Source organism: Chaetodon auriga, chromosome 20, assembly GCF_051107435.1.
Source record: "Chaetodon auriga isolate fChaAug3 chromosome 20, fChaAug3.hap1, whole genome shotgun sequence".
NCBI classification, from domain to species: domain Eukaryota; kingdom Metazoa; phylum Chordata; class Actinopteri; order Chaetodontiformes; family Chaetodontidae; genus Chaetodon; species Chaetodon auriga.
Window position 1 is genome coordinate 11,664,340 of NC_135093.1, and position 19,095 is coordinate 11,683,434.

The window sequence follows — 19,095 nt, forward strand, 5'->3', positions numbered from 1 at the left end:
AGAATGTTTTGTTTCATGGTGTTTACTGACACAAAAAGGAGTGTTTGCTGTCTGTTTAACAAGAGACACTGATCTGATCCTTTAATAATTTGCAGGGAGGGTAACATTAAAGGGTAAATGCATTCAGAATTAAAATTGCTTTTATCTCTCACAGACACGTCTGCTGTTATACAGTCAGACGTACTTCATGAAGCAGTCTGATATCTCCATAAATAAGAACTCTAAGTTGTGTTTGGTGCCAACTAAGGACAGGAAATAGAGAGTCTGACTCAAACTAGGCTGTCTGTATTAAAAAAAAAACATCCCAGCAGTCTAATCAGAACAAACAATAAAACCGGGCTCATTAGAGCCTCCAAATATGAGAGTTACAGTCCCGACACAGAGTTGAAATTCTGAAACAGAATTTTTCCCAACTGAGGGCGGGTTGTAGTCTGAATATAAAAATGAAGACACTCTATTTGCAGCTCGTTTAGGTGGCCAACATTCACCCGCTGGTCGTTTAAAACTCTGCTAACGAAGCAAGTGCAAACAGAGGCAATGACAAAGCCTATTAGCATTTCTCGGAAATTAAAGAGATTGAGGGAGTGGGAACAATGCCAGAGCCATAACAAAAAGAGGAATTACAATGAGGGAACTGTGCACTGAAAGGCAATGTGCACCCTGTGACGCATTACACACTGAAATAAGCAGATTTTGACTTCTCCGAGACACCAAAGAAAATTCAATAAAATGTAAATGTAGAAAGGAAAAGAAAAAAAAAAATCGGCCACATATGATTAACTTATTCATGCTAAACAATGTCAGTTGCCTGTGGATGAAAACTTGCTACTTTAAAGATGATCCAAATTCAATAGAAGAATAGAAGAGAAAAATCACTTATGAAGTGATAAAAATCCAACAAGCATAATGGATTCCACCACTAACAATCCCAAGCCCTTATAATTTACTTATGAATCACAAAGTAACTTTGCCTCAAAATGTTTTCTTTAATTTCCTAGCTACAACTCAATTTGCGCTTACCTCTCTGCAGAAGCTGACTATGTTCTCCCAAAGCTCTTTGGCCTCGCCCTCGTCATTTCGTCGACGGGCCTCTACATGCATGCTCTCCCTCCTCTTCAGAGGCTTTACCACCTTGCGAAGGGTGAGGTACTGCTGGGGTGTGTGGCATGCTGCACAGTTCTTGGCCTTGGTGTCATTAAGCAGCGTACATGCTGGACAACTCCACTGTCCTACCTTCTCCTGAAGGCTAGAAGAGGTGGAGGAGGAAGCAGAACTAGAAGCAACAGCAGAGGAAGAGGAAGGGAAGCCCCGGGCCTGTTTCCGTGTTTTATGACCCGAGGAGGATGAAGAGGAGGAAGGAGTGCAGGAGCATGATGCAGTGCCAGGACCCAACGGGAGACCACAGTGTGTACAGCAGCGGGGTAGTGGCACCTGCTGCTCCTGAAAGCCATGCAGCTTGGAAGAACCACAGGCAGAGCACTTGGGTGCACCTGTAGGGTTGCGCAGCGTGCACTTGGAGCAGGCCCAGGTGCTAAAGTCCGGACTGGAGGGGCTGGCCGGGGTAAATCGTACCGTCTCACAGCCTACTAGGTCAATGAGGTCAGCACCAACTCGAGATGATCGGCAGGCTTCACACTTAGATGAGCCACCTGGGTTGGGCAACGAGCAGCTAGGGCACTTCCAGGTGGGGGTGGTTGAGGAAGCAACAGGGACGTGTGTGGTCAGTGGATGGTGCTGAGGGTCTTCTTCCTCCAAGATACTGAGGCGCTTGCTGGGGTATGAAGGTTCTTGGGGTTGGGCATGTTTGGGCTTGGCCGGCCGTTGTGGGCCTGGTTGGGGTGGCACGCTGGTCGCTGAAGGAGATGTGGGGCTGGGCGTGTTGGTGCCTGGGTTTGGTGGGCGACCTGGAGGGGGCACCTCTCTCCTGCTGCGGGGTACGGGGTTGTTTTGGAGGGAGGAGGAGAAAGAAGTAAAAGGGGAGGAAAGGGACTGTGAGGAGACATGGGGAGGTTCTTGGGGATCACAGGGAGGGGCTGGTGGAGAATCATCTGTTAGGTCTATGAGTAGAGGGGCAGCCCCTGCTGGGTGAACAGGAAACCCCAAGACAGGTGTGCGCACCTCAGGCACCACCAAAGCCTCAGGGGGGATTTTAGGCAGAGACAGTTTCCTAGGCCCACCGCAGGCTGAGCATGACAGCGCTACAGGTGTATTATGAAGTGTGCAGCGAGGGCAAGCCCAGCCCGAGTGATGCCCCTCAAGGCCGACCACCTCTCCATTGCTCTCAGACCGCCGCAGTACTTCCTCCTTAGCCGGATGCTGTCCATGGGGCTCAAGCAGAACTGTGGGGGTGACAGTAGGTGTTGGGGGCTCAGACGGAGCGGGGGGGAGGCCGTTGGCAGTGGCAGCTATGGTAGTTGTAGGGGGTGTGTGAGTGGCAGGGGATGGTCCAAAGCCACAGACGGAGCAGGCTCCAGATCCCTGGGGGTTGTTGAGTGTACAGCGAGGACAGGCCCAGCGATGCTCCTCTGTGCTGCTCAGCCGCAGGATCTGGTTAAGGTCAGGTTTCTGGCGCGGTGCCTCACAGATGGAACAACGAGGTGCTGCACCGGCATTTAAGAAGGTGCAGCGTCCACATGACCACTCACTGCCTCGCACTGCTGCTGCCATGGAGCCAGGAGAGTGAGAGTGGCTGGAAAACAGTAAACAATGAGTCAAAACAAATTCACCAACCAAATGAGTCAGTAACCCATAGAACTGAAATGATCAGCAATAATACATGCATATCAAATAAGCCACTGTTCAGGGAATTGATGTTTCAGTCACTAATATTCTGAGCAATGAGTAAAGTGTCAGCACAGCAAAGTAGGAGGAAAGCAAAAGACATGAGCAAGACAGAGGCAGAAAGAGTGAGAGAAGAGAAATTATGAAAAGGCCAGAGAATGAATATATGCTTCCAGTCAACTGTAAGGGTGATTATCTAAAAGGAGGAGAGGACAGCGAAAACATCTGAGACTGCAAGAGGAGGACAGGCAGACAGAATTAGAAAAGAAAAATAGAGAGTGAGAGGAAAAGATTAGCCAGTGCAGGGGAAAAATCAAATCTCCCTCTTGGGGGCTCTGAGGGCAGTAAATCCATACACAATGGCCACATGATTAGAGCCAGGAAGACAGCACATACAGAGGAGGAGCCGGAGGAGAGCAGAGGAAGATGAGAGGAGGAGCACAGGAGAGGAGGCTGCTGTTGCCTCAGAATACTAAGGAAAGCCTTCCTGGAGTCTTCCTGTCTGTTAATTATTAGAATGGAAAAAAACACATGGGATCCCTTCCACTTCATATTAGCACTTCTCTCCCTTTTTACTCACTGAATGCTAATGCGGGGCAGATGGGGGGCGATTTAAGGTCGTGTCAACTCCATGCCCAAATGAATTTCCAGATTAATTTAGAATGCGTGAGTCTATTAATCCTGGCACCACTCGTGACTTTGGCATATTTCAGAGACAAATCATTCATACTCCTGGATTTGAAGCTACAAACAGCTACTATCAATATCTTTAACAGGACTTCAACAGTGTAAACAGTGCAGAGGGAAATGTGAGGAGAAGAGAACAAATCAATTTTGATTCAGAAGCATGGGGAGCAATTCATCTATCTAGTCAGGCTACTCAGTTGATTTCCACCTCCTACACATGATACCCGAAAGCAGTTTGTTGTTGTGGATTGACTTGTATGTACAATTCATTCTGTGGGCCTGCGGTTCAGTCAATCTGACTTATTGATAGTGGGTATATTAGGGCCTTTGGGGGCGGGGGGCAGCACAGCTGGATACCTCGAGAGAGCAAGGGAAGTTTGGACAGGGACAGCCCCGAGGGACGGACGTGGTTGGTGTCTGGACAAGCCCATAAATGTCACTGTCACTCAAGCTGCTCATGTGTGAACACCAACACAGAGAAAAGTAATGGGGGATAGAAGGATAGTGAAGGGCAAGGTGCTAAAAGCTAGAACACCACAACGCTCTCCAGTGTCGAGTCTACGTATTAATCCCAGTGGCAAAGACGCTGTCCACAAAATGACCGCGGTGCTTGTGGTTCTGGTCACATTTATGGCCGAAATCTAAGGCTGCTTTGTTAAGCGCTTTTATGGGGACGCATTGGTTGTTTTGTAAAATGGCTTTACTCCCTGTGGAAACAGCCTATTTTTCTATGAAAAACATATTCAGATAATCCTTTGTTGTTCTCGCAGTAGGGGATGGAAAAAAAAACAACCTCGCAGCCCATATGACATTTTTATGCAACTGATAAAGTACAGAGGAATCTTGTTTGGATGACTGCTAGTTGGCTGGCCTGGGTCCTGCTCTTCACACCGGAGCACCATGTGTCCTGGCCGGCTAATTGCCCTTAGTTCAACTCCATTAAACCCTTTCAAACCAGGCGAATCCTCAGAACCCAGGGGAACCTCTTACAGACAACCTCTTGCTCCCAGCACACTGTCCTCTCCTGTCGTCAACTCTTCTCCCTAAGGTAAGGAAGGAGGATGACAGCAGGGAGGGATACTAATGTGTCTTGTAGGGTGTCTTTGTGTGTGAGGGTCCTTGCTGCCGGGTGTGTGCGCTTGATGTACGCATGCATGTAGCTAAATTTATCTGTAGAAATAGCAGAGTTGCTTGTTTTATTGTCCAACTACATTTGTGCCTCAGTTTGTGTGTGTCCTCAGCCTCCGGGCAGCAAAAGTATGGAAGCAGAAGTCCCAGTGCTTTGTGTCAGGAGCCATTAGCACTGCATTTATTGTCCCGGGCTGAAGTCAGCACACCAACATAAATAGGACCCACTGAGTGAGGAGGAAACTCAGCCTTCCAATGATAGCAATAAGCAAAGCTAGGAAAACACAATCTTTGTGAAGACAAACACTGGGAAATCAGTACTGAGCTCTTTGTTTTGCGTAGTCTTTCATCCCACAGTACGTTCTGCCATGTCCCCCTGGTAGCTATGCAATATTAAGTCTTCTTGACATTTAAAGAGGAGTGTAAATCAGTCACTGGGTAAGAATTAAAAAAAAAAAACAAAACATCAACAAATGTTTGCCTAAAAATGATTCCTTAGTATGATTTGAAAATATTCCATCTATTTTCAAACCACCTGTGCTGCGCCCTCTCACGAGAACGCATCCCACAACCCCTTTGCAGCTGAAATTAAGTGGTAACCCCATGCTAGCATGGATGGCACATGTTTGCACCGTGCTTAGCCCTCCAAAGTCCTGTCTATCTGAGGGCTGCAAACAGCAGTGATGACAACGACAACAACAACAAGTGTCAACACCTCATGTTTGGTGACAGGTTCTTCCCTGTGGCCATTTCCATAACTGTCAGGCCCCTTTCATCTCCAGCAAGAGAGCAAAGTCATGGTGTCAGCCATATGGAGACTTTGTCAACACAATTGATTTGGTTGACGACAGAGCGCAGGGACTGCAAATTCATTATGTTTCGGTGGCACTTTTCATCAAAGTGACCAAGCTCTCAAAGAATTTTCAATATCTATTATAGTTATCTCATTATTATCTGTTGTAAGCATTATCAAATGTCAGAAACACATGATCAACAACTACATCCACAATGCTAGCCATTATGTAAAGGGGCGCCTTGTGAATGCATATTCAGTGCGCGCGCACACACACGCCTTTGTATGTACAGTGCATGCCTGCAGCAGACAACAAGCCACTCTAGCCTGTGATCCTTGTACCCTACTTAAAAGGATGCTTTCTGTGTCCAGGCTCCACCCACTCACAGGAGTGAGTACAAACACACTCATATACACTCATAGACACACACACACACACACACCTTTTGTCCTTGGCCCTGTGTTCAGCGGAGCTTCTCTAAAAGTGCCCACTTCAGCTCCTCAGCTCCTCAGTGTCGCAGACCCGGGACAGTCGCCAATAGCTCACAGTGGAGAGAGAGAGCAACAGAGAACCTCACCTCTAGAAAACCCATCTTCTTTTGCAATGAGGTTCTCAATGCAGCCTGCTGCCCATCAAGTAGCTGTTCCTAACAGGGTTGCCAATTATACAAGATTTTCATGGAAAGATAAACGTCTCAGAAAATATCACGGTATCAGAGTATATGCTATTACATAATTATTATTATCAGTTACAATGACCCTTAAACCCCTTCCCATTCCTCTAAAACGACTAGCCGAGGCATACCCAAAATAAATTGAAAGCTGCTCTTGAACCATGTGGAGTACATGCATGGTTTTGGTTTCTTTTGAAATGTAAAACTCAAAGTTTTATCCCCAGCAGTCTGAATCACTGTAAGTGCTACTGGCATTGAGTACTAAGTCAGAGCACACTGAAGTAGATGGTTTTTATATTTTTTTCTACCTCTTCTGCAAATAAGATGCCTGCAGATGACTATATCTGGGCCTTATTAGCTGGAAAGCACACCGGGGCCACAGCATGAAGCCTCACAAGTTCAATGCTTTTCATATGTTTTTCTAGCGGTATGTCTAGGCGTTATCAAATAAATATCTATATTTATTTTATTCTTATTTTTCATATCTATATTAATATTTTGGCTATCTATAATCATATTTTGGCTATATATCTTTATATTGAGGCTATTTAATACTACGAAAGAACAATGCACTTCCCTTCAAAGCCGATTCTAGTTGGCTATTGTTGGCCTGTGGATATGAGGTGGAAGATCCTCATGCTGAGGTGAGGTGTCAATCAAATTGCAACTATCTAAGCTTTCCAACGATGTATGGCATGAATACAAACTTAAACACAGGATTTGTGTCAATAGAGGGGTGGACCACACTCTAATGGCCGAGTGACAGAACAGATTTTTTTTTAATAACCCTAAAATGGTTCATTCAATACAGTAGAGAAGCACAAATATATAACTGTCAACTTTCATGCCACAATATACAGTGATATGCTACACTGCTGCAACCCCAGCTCCTAGTCTAAATTCACTCAAGGAAGAGCATCAGTGATCCCTGGACAATTTCTCACTGGGTGTAAGACAATCATAGAGCACTTCAGCAGACAATTACAAGGAGTGAGAGCTCTACAACTCTCAGTGAGCAAATCAAACATTAACTTCCACAACTGAGGTGTCAGCAAGGAAGTCTTCAGGCCAGTAAAGTGGAAAGAAGCGCTAAAGCTAGAGTAAGTCTACAAAGGCACTGCTGATCGTGTGCAAGCCACCTATTGCTGGCTACTTGGATTCATTCCACATACTGAACTCCGTCGCAAGATCAAGTGAGCCGAGTCTCGCCAGCTTCTCCCTGCCTCGCTGTGAGACATTTGGCCTTTGTGCGACAGTCATTAGCACTGCCTTTCCAAGGTTGGCCCTGGGCCCAGGGCCTGAGGGGAAAGCGTGGTACCGTACTTGGCCACCGGAGGCAGTGTCTCTGCTTTACACATCCAACACAAAAACTGGCTGTTAGCAGGATAGCAGTCGCCAGCTGTTGATGATGATGAACTTTTTCCATGATGATTCAACATGACAATAAGTCGAAACTGCTCCAGCATTCACATTCAACCATTTTTGTGATATTATCATTATGGTATTTGTTATTTTATCAATCTGATGTACTGTACAGTATGGTACAAACATGTCTTTGGTTCCTTTCTGATCTAAAAGCAAAAAAAACATGATTAATAAAGAAGACTGAATATACTTAGGACAAAAAGAAATGTCATACTATTAATTCTTAATCAACAATTCCAACACTGACTGACTCTCTAATGAATTAATCCTGACAGCCAACACAAAAGGAGTCAGTCAGCACTTCACAGATATTGCATAACACATGGCCTGTCAGTCAGTGTACAGCGAGTGTCACACGGGGTTTCCATGACAGCTCATCTTGTGACTAGCTGTGCTTTAAAGATTTTGCAAAACACAGGGTTTCTCAAAGGCTTGACTGTAAAACACCAGCAACCACACAGAACGCCTTGATCCCAACATATTGTTCACTTTATGCTCCTGTCGCACATTAAACTGATGACTAATAAACAAACTGCACTTCTGCGCTTCTTATGTTGTGTATGCACATGCTACATGTACCTGACAGCAACAGACAAAATGAACTTCTCAGTGGGTGGGTGGGGGGGTATCAGTAGTTTTACCTCATTAGCAACTGAATATTTTGGCTGCAGGTTAAAGCAATTTTACAACACTCACATGGGGTTAATTGGGCCTAATAAAATCGGCTTAATTAAATCATTAGGGTAAACAATGCTGCAAATAATCAGATACTGTCTTGCCCTCATGCTAAAGCTGCAGCAGTAATTTTCATCCAGTAATCGCTGCTAGCCGCAGTGTAGCCATTACAGTGCTTTGTAATGCACCTACGTTTATTAGCAGATTGATGTTTACATAAGGTATTATGGCTGACTTATTATTTGCACTGAAGATTTTTTTTCCTACTCCTATACTTCACTTTAACATTTCGGTTGTGTGCTATTCTGTATCTACTGCTCAGCTATTACTATCATTACTTTTTACAACTACAAAACTTATTTCCCCAAAGAAATGAACACTTTCACCTCATCTGATATTAAACATGCTTTACTTCATCTATTGGTGATGCATTTGATTTCTTATTTGCTGCGATCCTCACCTCCTTTAATAGAACCGTTCTCTTGGGTTATGTGAACGTATTGATAACCAGCTTTGCAACATCAGTTAATAGCAATTACTAACAAGCTGCATGAGGATGGGTAGCTCCAACAAGCCTGACGGCGTGGAGCTCACTGAGCGAGACAGGCCCCAGATGTAGCGCCGACACAGACACACTCAAATGAAGTGAGTCACTCCTGTGATAAATATTTACTGGCGCAGTTTTCTGTGAACACGGGGAGAGGACTGGAGATGCTGCAGCTTATAAAACGTTTATGTTAGAAAACGTCTTTGTGCGCTTGATCATGATCCCGTTTTTAATAGGTGCACCACGAGAACTGACAAGGATGCATGGAGTGATTTTCATTTCCACCAGCAAGGGCATTACCCAGGGGTTTCAGACCGCTTGTGCCTTTTTTTATGTTTTTCACTCCATCCACGCAAACACCTCTGGCTGACAGGATGATGACGCCAGCTGAGCGGCGGACTTGGTTAACAGAGCAGAGCTTGTTATAAAGAAATGGGACTTATTGGAGGCCTGCGTGCCCTTAGATCAGACGAGCTGTAAAAAAGCATAACGGATGTTTAAACATTCTGCTGCATTTGAACACACCCAGAAAACTTCAGTGACAGGGATTAGATCAGCACTTTCACACATTCTTTACCGCACTTGAGAAACCCAACTGGGAATTTATTTTACCCCTTCCGTAATGAATGCAGCCTGGCTGTCTGCAGCAGTTTTACCAGCAAAAAGGTTTGTTTATCATTTCATTGTGGATTTTTTTTTTTTTTTTTCTTTTGCTCGCAAGATCAGAGCAATCTTTTTCACTTAAAAGTAATTTTCCTCTAGCAAGCGTTCCTCCCGGTCTTTCGGAGGAGCTGATGAGTCAGGGTCAAAGACTTTAGGATTAACTACAAGAGCTCCTTTCTACCTGCCAGGCAATATGTTGTGGCATGAATATGACTCATTACTCAACCCTGAGTCTCCAGGATTCATTCGTTCCGACAAACATTATGGAGCTGAGCCGCTGACTGCTACTTATCTGAGGCGAGTATCTAGAGACTTTAGACTTTAGCCGCAGTTCAAGAGTTTCTACCGTGACACGCTGAGACTCAGTGACGTGATACAAGGGATTGGTGACAGTGAAGCCTTACTCATGGGGGACAACACAAGATAACTGAGGAAGCCTTGATGAAGTGAGCAGGACACTTTTTAATGAGAGGAGAGACTTTCTGAAACGGAATATAAAGACAGATTAGGTTTATAAAATGTTAATGGCACAAAGACTCCTTATAGAGCAAATTAGACAAAAGGTCTTTTGAGGAAGTGCCCTTCAGCGGGGACATTCCTCCAATACACTACCAGCACTTTGAAAAAACGAATAAATACGCACCTCTTATGAAAATGGAACATTACAAGATTGGTGCGATGCTGCAGAAACAAGGGTGACGTTGTGTAAATGTTATGTGTCAGGGTAAGGCTATGCTTGAAAATATGAGTCTGGTTGTGCTTTTTATGATGTAGATTTCACGACGGTTCAATACTGTTGCCGTTGTTTTTATGTAAGCTTGACACAGCTGATCACACACCTTATGATCAAGGCCTCATGACCCAGAATTATCAAAGTAAGATGTGGACCAACAATCACGTCTCCTGACTAAGGCCTAGTCCACACATACACAGGTGTTTCAGCCTTTTGTCCACACACAGGCGCAGCTTAAGGCCACTGCAAAGGGACCTTTTGGAAAACTTCGGCCCTGCTGTTGCCTGCATGAGGAGATTTTGAGCAATGGCGGACATAGCCTTTAAAACAGTGCTGGTGCTAACCTTGACAGCAGAACTTTTTACATGTTTAAACATAAATGTGCAGTTACTTTTCCACTATATTGAGGAGCATCAGAATGCACTGCTACATAATCCAACACTCCTGCAACACAGACCCCGCCGCACATCACCGGACGAGACCTGGTTAGACCTCTAGTTGCTGGTTTGGCATGCTCGACACCATTTCAGTTGTGCTTTTGCGTTTGGGTGGATGGAGATTTCTTTTTTAAAGCAGTGTTTGCGTGGACAGCATGTTTTTTGAAGGAAACCACCTTTTCAAAAGTACCTGTGTACGTGTGGTCGAAGCCTAAGCGAACGGAGATACCCAGAATGCAAATACTGGTCAGGAAAAGGGAAAACAAAAAGAGAAGAATAACAGCAGCTTCTGACCTCTAGCTGTGACCTCGGTGAATATTTCACGACCAGTGCTCATTTTTGACGAGTGAATCTGTCAACGGTGGAGACAGCTTTGGACGTTTGAATCTTTAAACAGAGGAAACTGTCTGACTGGGTTTCAGCAGACATCAGTGGCACACAGCAAAACAAGAGCAAGCAGGAAGCCGGCAGGAAGCTCCAGAACCGGGAAGAGAAAAGGGGAAGAAATGGCAGGGGCACGGTGCTGCTGCTGCTGTGCTTAACTGGAGCTCCTGCGGGCACCCGAACCTGCAGGGCAGGGGCACTGCTGACACAGCGCTGCCTTCAGCCAGAGGGGAACTTCTCAGACAGGCAGCACGAAGTACAATTTCACTTCCTGTTACCGAGGCAGGCCAGTAAAGAACCACTTGCCGTGAGGATTCTCTGGGTCACTGGCTTTTATCTGACATCACTAAGACAACATGTGTAATCAGCAGGTTATATGCTATTCCTCCAGAGGTGCAATTTGCCAGCACTGGTTTCTCTGTGTGTGTGTGTAAGACTGCCAGGTTACCATGTGTGGTCTTATCTAGGGCCCAGTGAATTAGGTTACTGAACATATGCTACAGATTTCCATGGCAACAAGAGTGGGGGAATCTGGAATCATGTCAGTTGCGGTGCCAATAGGCGAGTTTTTTCTTGCCGCATCAATGCTCTGTTTTCCAAAGAAAGCCACACTGTGAGACAAAGCCCGCGTGCCAAATCTATTCTGGTGGCTTGGGGACTGTCCCGGCGCAGCCCTGTCTTCATCAGACAGGCAATAACAAGGAAGGACGCACTGAAATAATTCAGATATAAACACGGCCATTGACCATGCTGGTTGAATCCAAGTGGACCCGTTTTAATCCAATTAAAGGGAGGAGAGCCAGTGGAATGGAGCTGCAATAAACACCATCATCCATCATGCTGGGGCTGTGGAGACACTGGGATCGACTCAGGAGAGAGCAGGCACTCACATTAAGGGCTCAGGGCTCTAAAAGCCATGTGCAATGCAACACACTAGCAGTCTGGTGCTGAGACAAAATGAAGTGCAGTCACATTGTTAACTTAAACAATAATAGCACTGGGATAAAACTACACTGTGCTGCTATGGAGGGGGAGAAAAGATTGAGATTCCAAAGTTAAGAAAAAATGCAGTTCACACAGCTACACCTCTGCTGCACATCTTTGTCTGCTGAGTGGGTTGCTGTCTCGAGTGAACCATCACAGCTGAGGTACTGATTCAGAGCACACAAACACTTCCCAAAGTCAATGGGACGCTGCTGGAAGAAAACAAATTGAAATTACCCAAGGACAAGACGGTTCACGCAGCCTCCAGGTGAAGAAAAACAAGGGAAAGAGAACGTCTTATACGACAATATATTAAGAGAATAAACTGCATGAGAACAGCTGAAGTTAAGCAGGGCTCATAGTGTTCTGTTGTTTCTATATTTCATGCTCTGTCACAGCTCAGCAAAGCTTGCCTAACGTTGTTAGGCTCACACAGCAGTGTGTATGTGTGCATAAGACTGTGAGTGAGAGAGAGAGGGAGAGGGGGTAGATAAGAGGGCATGTTCCAAGTGCTACTGCACAGTGTTTCAAAAACATCTATTGTCAGGATGTGTGTGTGTTTGTGTGTGTGTTCCTCTCTGCCTCCCAGCCGTACACTGAAGTGGTGTGTATTGTGTATCTGTTCATGTCTGCATGTGTTTATCTGCTCAGCTGACTGAGGATGTAGTCTGATTGGTGATTGAAGCAGACGCTTGTTGCTACAGAGGGGCAATGAAAGAATCTGTTGAATAAGAAAAAAAAAAACAAGTTGACTGTATGATGCAAGCCTACACTGACAGTATTAACTATACTGGAGCTTCATTCATGCATGGAGCTATGGTTGGTGGATCCATGTATAAGCAGGGGCTGAAACCAGCTCCGTCTATATTTTAAAACTCTTAGTAAGCAACGGAAGCCACGACAGCCTTAACTGTTAAATGTAGAGCAACTGCAAGGAAAGCATTGACAGCGGCGGGCAGGAATCAAGAAAGATGAAAGCCCAGCTAGAGACTGATGCTGAATAAATAATGACATCCATTGTGGGGAAATGTGATCGGGCCCTCTGAAAATCAATAACTAACAACCGAACCGTGATGCCCTGAGTGACTCAGCAACAACTTCAATACACTACAGGCGGTCGATATCAACTGCCTGTTCTCGTTCCGGGAGACATGACCCTAAAAGCTGAAGGAGGGCTGGAAACGCTTCTAAACACGTTCCTGCGAGGGTGGTTGAGAAGATCATCTTTTGGACGGAAAGTCAGTCATACCTGCTGGATGAGCTGCACATTCAGACTGAGCTTCTTAAACGCTGCTGGTAGGCCCTTCACAAGGTTGACAGCAGGCAATGAGTGGAACAGTGGATTATTGCAGCAGTCTTTCTTGTAGATACAGAAACTGAATATATCTTTTTCATGCAGCCAATACAGACAAAACAGTCAATATGAATAGCCTGTCTATTCGGCAAAGAGTTTGCTCTGCTAGACGCAACCCTCGCTCAATTACACAGCTGCTGCTGGCTCAATAAGAAGTTTGTTCTTTGAGAAACTCTTAATAGGTGTTTCAACAATTTCAGGCAATCAAACTACGGTTACGTTTTTCTGTGGGTGGACAATCGATGAGCGAAACAATACCACACTGTAGCCACACTTACCTCGATGCGCTTACTGTATCCACTGTTACTTAATCATTTTCAAAACTAACAAAGCTGAATCAAAGCTTGTCCTGAAGCCTGATAAAAAGTCTGACACTAAAATTCATCTTCTAATTACCCTTGGGCTGGTTTTCATTGGGCTCACAGAGGTCAGGTCAATCTATCTGCCCAGGCAATCCACTCAGCACTGCATGAAATGTAGCACACAGTGTACAGCTGTGCTACGAGAAACCAGTGAGGTGGGATTTTGGTTGACAAATCCGGCTTAGCCAGATTTTGGGTGAATCATAGAAAAACATCAAAATGCAGGCTTTGATTAGATAAGCTTTGATGAAACAGGGGATTTGATCCATTGCTGTGAGGTTATTGAATCCTCAGTAAGCATTTCTAAAAGCCTGTGAAAGAGGAAATAGTAAGTTTCTCAAATGAACAACACTGAAAAATAGTGCCAGTTTACACAATGAGGTGCATGTCACCCAAAAACTGAAGCCAAATACAACATCAGCATAAGAGCCTCAAAATAATGTCACCGGGGACGCTTGCACTCGCAGCTTTAAATGACACCATTCCCGTGTAATACGACCCCACGTCTCCTGCGACTTCCCCCAGCAACCAGCCAAGTCAGGCCAACCTCCGCCGCTCTGTGCCCCAAGTGCACTCGACTGAGAAATGCGTTGGCACCCGCCCGGGCAGACCGTGCTGGCTCTTACCTGCGCTCTCGATGAGGCAGCGGGTGCTGCTGCTGACGGGTGATGAAGGTGGTGCCCCACACAGGGCTGCTGTGGCTGTTTCTGAGCCAGCCCACAGGGGGTGACGATGGGTACGGGGTGCTGCGGAAGCCATGGTCTGACTCTGTCTCTGCAGTGAGAGACGAGGCTGAGCTCCCCATCACCACAGCCACAGGATATTAGTCTCTGAATGCACTCTGTTTGGGGGGGGATCTGTTAGTTCTGTTTTTCCTGGGAGCACAAAAGTTGACAAGGGATCCACTGTTGTATTCAGTGAGACGTACTGAGACGCGCTGACTGGGAGGACACTAAAGGTGTTGTTCGGACCACAACAGCAACCCTTACCATGCCTTTGAATTTGAACAACTTTCTGCTTCAAATAGGAAGAATTTCGTCCCACAAAAGAACTCTGAGGGTGTTCGAGTAAAAACAACCACAGGAACAGGGAACTGAAGATAAGGGTACTCAACAAATGAGCGGAACTTGCGGGTAGGTGGCCAAGTATGCAGATCAGGGTGGATATCCCACAGCGCACAGGGGAACAAGTTCTCAATTCCAATAGTAATTTGATGCGTGGAGCACGGATTCCAATTCAGGTCTCAGACAGTAGAAAACACAAATGTCTCACAGCGATGGCTCGTAATTCTCTCTCTTGCAGACTTTAAGCTCGTAACACTCTGCACCATGCCTTCCATAGTGCCACTCAACTCCTCCTGCATTCCGTGTGACACATCTCCCCAGTCTGTGCAGTCTCATGCCTGGTTCCTCTTCACTTTGCACATGCTCAGTAAATCAAATCAGAAAAAAGGTGCGCACAGAAGCAAATGCGTTCGCTGTCTTTCGGCATCTCAGCAGTCAGACAGTACAACAAAATGTGAGGTTCAAGAAGTGTGGAAGACAAACACAAAACATCCAGGACACCACAATAACGTCACTGTCCATAGCGACAGCTGATACTGATCAATAGCGGCATGGGACTCGCAGGAATAGAAGTCACGCAAAACAGATCCACAGAGTTATTTACAATGCGGGCACTGCAGGAAATCAATGCATTGCATTTCCAAGGAAGGGTGTTGGCAAAACTACAAGTATGCTAATTTCCAAGTCTCATCTTTCAGTCGTTCAGCCTGACTAACAGCTGCTGTGGAAGTTACCCAGTAAAACACCCCAGCTGCATTTCTCCCACTGGATAAAACGTCATGTTTGGAGCCCCTGGGGTGGGGCAGCGGGGGCTTCTCACAGATCCGGCCACTTCTGGTATTTGCAGAAATTTGGATTTCCTCATGAAGAGAAGAAAAACTTCACAACTGAACCTGAAGAAAGGAGGTTTTTCCTCTGGAGTTTTAAAGGAGCTGCCCTTTAAACTTCAACAGCTGCCACAGGGTGAAAATGTTTACAGCTCAGCTTCAAGTTGTGTGTAATATCCGACCAAACACCCGAGAGGAGCGTTCCGTTTCAGGCTGCGGTGCTCTGCCAAAGCAGGGACGGGAGATGATCCCAGTTTCCGCTGTCTGAGAGAGTCGGCTTAATTTCTGTCTGATCCCACCGCCGAGGCCAGTCAGTCTAGTTCATCAACTTGCGCTGAGCTTTGTGCGGACTTGCCGGCCTGTCATAGCAAGTCTCTGCAGGCGAAGCACGCGAAGGAAACAAATGTCATTCCAGGAAAGCTGTCAGGAAGGAGAATCCACATTCGCATGCATTTTGACGAGTAGCGGTAGCTTATAAAACCCTGAGGCAACAAAAACAGAGATCACGTGGGCTTACATGTATAGTTTAGGTCTCCAGATTCAGCGAACGTTGCATGATAATCAATCACTGATCACGCCAGCGCATATGTGCCTTCGGTTCAGCCTACTGCACAGCAATACTTGGAGAAAAAGGTGGTCCGTCTCCACATAGCGGTACAGAGGCCAGTGAGAGTATCGTGCTGGAGGCGTCACGCGGGTTTAAGAAATGTTAAAATAGCCGAGGAGGTCTCATCCAGGAAGGAGCAAATTTTCACCATCTTCCGCTGGTCCGTTCCAGCCTGCGTTCATCTCATACCCCCAGCGTTCGTGCTGTAGATGCTGAGCCTTGTTGTCTTCTGTACGGAGACATCCTCGCTCCAGTCCCGCTGCCGCCTGCTCACGGTGCAAAACCGCTCCATCCCACAATTCAGTGGCTCCATGTGGGTGTGTTATACGGTGCCATTGTATGTTCTTATTCTGCCGTCATAAATTTGTCCACGGGGCTTCAATTCTCCCTCACTGACAGCACGAGCGCAGTGGACGAGGATGCAATCTCCTCCTAACAGCGGATTACTGGAGTGTCAGCAGAGCGCAGGCGCACTGGCCAGGCGAGCGGAGACACACCGAAGGGCTGCGTTCAAGAGATTTAAATAAACCTCAACAGAGTCGGGGCCATGGAGATTTCACTCATTAATGTGAATAGGATCCAAGAGTAATGGATGTCAGATCCAGCCTGGGCAGGGTGAGGCATGTTCATTCTGGGAAAAACACTTGGCAGTAACATCACATCACATGTCACACACACTTACACAACTGTCTAATAGCTTAAATGTGTTTTTTCTATTGGTTCCTTAAGGGATGGGGCTAACCTCAGCTTGCTCAATGCCAGAGGAGCTAGTGAAGGGTTAAGTGGAAGACGATGGTGACTGCAACGCTCATCACTGCTCAACTGTCCCTGCACATTACCGAGATAAGCCTTCAAACTTCCCCTCTCCTCTCTCTTCCACTTCAGATCACTTTGCTGACCTCTTTTCTGATCTCTCATTCTCCGTCTCCCTCTCTCTCCCTGAATTCAGTGTTCACCAGCAGACCAGAGCATAAAGCACAGGTCTGACCATACCACGTATAGACACACACACCACATATGTTTTCATGCATTCTCTGTTGCATTAAAAACAGTGTGTTCATCATTAGCCACAAACGACCAAGGAAGCTCCAGCAGATTGCCTGTGTGGCCTGTCAGTTGTCTGAATGTCTGCTGAACCAGGTTCATGGTGGTTGCATAGGGTGTGACTCCCGCTACTACTGTGGGTTAATATGTTGAAACTGAAACTGGTTTGTCTGGTAAACTTCCACTTAAATTCCAGGGAACAATGCAGTCACACATATATAACAGAGTTGCAGATGTGGACACAAGTTCAACTCTAGCACTTAATTGCTGGAGCAGTCAAGAATGCCTGAGTCATACAGAGAGCCAGGCACAAACAGCTTACTCGTATTAGTTATAAAACACCATTCAATGAAAAAAGCAAGTGCAAGTTGTGTAATCGCATTTGGGTGTTTGCATGCAGCACACTCACAATTACAAGGCAAGATATACATGTGGAAATAAGGGAATTACAAAAAAAGAGCGCGATAAACCAGACCAGATGTCAGAGGACTGCAACCCTTTGTTAAAGGTGCACCTGTCCAAGGGCCACCTGTCCCTCTCCAACTCAGCACACAGAGATACAGCAGCTGACACACTCAGTGCCAGAGAGGGAGAGAGAGAGAGATTGGATTTCATTTCCATTCTCCAGGGACACAGAGAGGAAAGAAGGGAAAGGGAGGATGTGAGCTGATTTCACGGTACATTGTAAGTTGTCATCTCCACACCAGCCAAAATGTCCTGACAGTTACAAACCTTTTTTTTTCCTCCCCACTGGACATGCTCGAGGCAGAACGCAAATGATTACAGCACACTCTGCGCAGTTCACCCACAGCCGAATAATGTAAACACTTCAGTCTAGGTTTTATTTTGATGCTGTGTCTACAGCCAAACCTTCAGCTGGATAAGCTCAGCTCAGGCCTCAGGTCACGTATCATCCACCGCATCTCTACATGCATGTTTATCTATCTGACCTTGCCCTCTGATTTGCACAACTCCCCGAAACAGACAAGTGGAGGAAAAATGTCCATGTTGTTAATGTATCATCCTGTTCTGTGCAGTGAGGCGACGGGAATAAAACGGAACTCCACAGTCGTTGTGTGAAACCACGGTTAATTACGAGGCACTGTCACATAATCAATCTATTTGTGGACAAACTGTAAGCCTGTGAGCCCTGTCACCAACACTAACGTTAGCTATACAGCGCAGCCAGATGAAAACTCTCAACAATCCCATTGAGACAGCGCGAGCCGAGGACGCCGGGGACCTTGTAAACAAAGACACTCTTCTTCACTCATTTGGTCGACGCTGTCGACGCTGGCCGACAGCTGTGTACTTCGCAAAGTCCACTCACGAACCGGTTATTCTTACCTCGAGTCGGTTGAGGGGGAATTATTCCTGTTTTTCAGCCGCCTGTGCGTTAACTTTTCACAGCCATCGAGACGATAAGTTCTTCCCGGGTTGTACTTTAGCCTTCGTAACCTTTCCAGGCTTTAGCTTCGTGCGCTCCGCTGCATGTTTCCGACATCTGTGGCGAACACGTACATGTACCGTTTATTTTCTCTCCGTCAGGTATTAATGAGACTGATGCGACCGCGTAGGTTTACCTCAAACAGCCCAGGAAGGAAAGGGAATCTCCAAGGAGCAAATACAGAGCGAACGTACGCCAAGCGCGCTTCCGGGTTTATCTGCTGCTCGCGAACGCACGTAAACCTACGTAAAAGCCATTCAAGAATGCGACGGTAGAAGACTCCATTTCCCATGTTCAACACGGACATTTTCAACTAGGATATCCGGGTGCAAATGTCGCCACCTTTGACCAACACAAATAAGCAAAAATAAATATATATTATACTTAACTAAAATAAAGGTATATTAAAATGTGTGATTTCATCTTTCCCTTTCACATTTTTGCCTATTTTGTCCAAATATCCTTGTTATGGGTACATT

The 19,095-nt window shown here is 45.9% G+C and overlaps 1 protein-coding gene across 2 annotated transcripts in view; it reads right to left on the reverse strand.

Moving 5' to 3' along the window:
- The window catches only part of capn15 (calpain 15), a 40,079-nt gene extending 21,308 nt beyond the window's left edge, over nt 1-18,771 (reverse strand). The window contains exons 1-2 of one of the 2 annotated variants that reach the window (XM_076759887.1): nt 18,517-18,771; nt 1,021-2,689 (exon numbers count right to left, since the gene is read on the reverse strand). In XM_076759887.1, the coding sequence (XP_076616002.1) occupies nt 1,021-2,667 (1,647 nt within the window). In that variant the 5' untranslated portion in view covers nt 2,668-2,689; nt 18,517-18,771. Of the gene's footprint in view, nt 1-1,020; nt 2,690-14,253; nt 16,550-18,516 lie in introns of those variants that run through there. The other variant, XM_076759885.1, reaches the window with a different exon arrangement.
- Between the last annotated feature and the right edge of the window lie 324 nt (nt 18,772-19,095).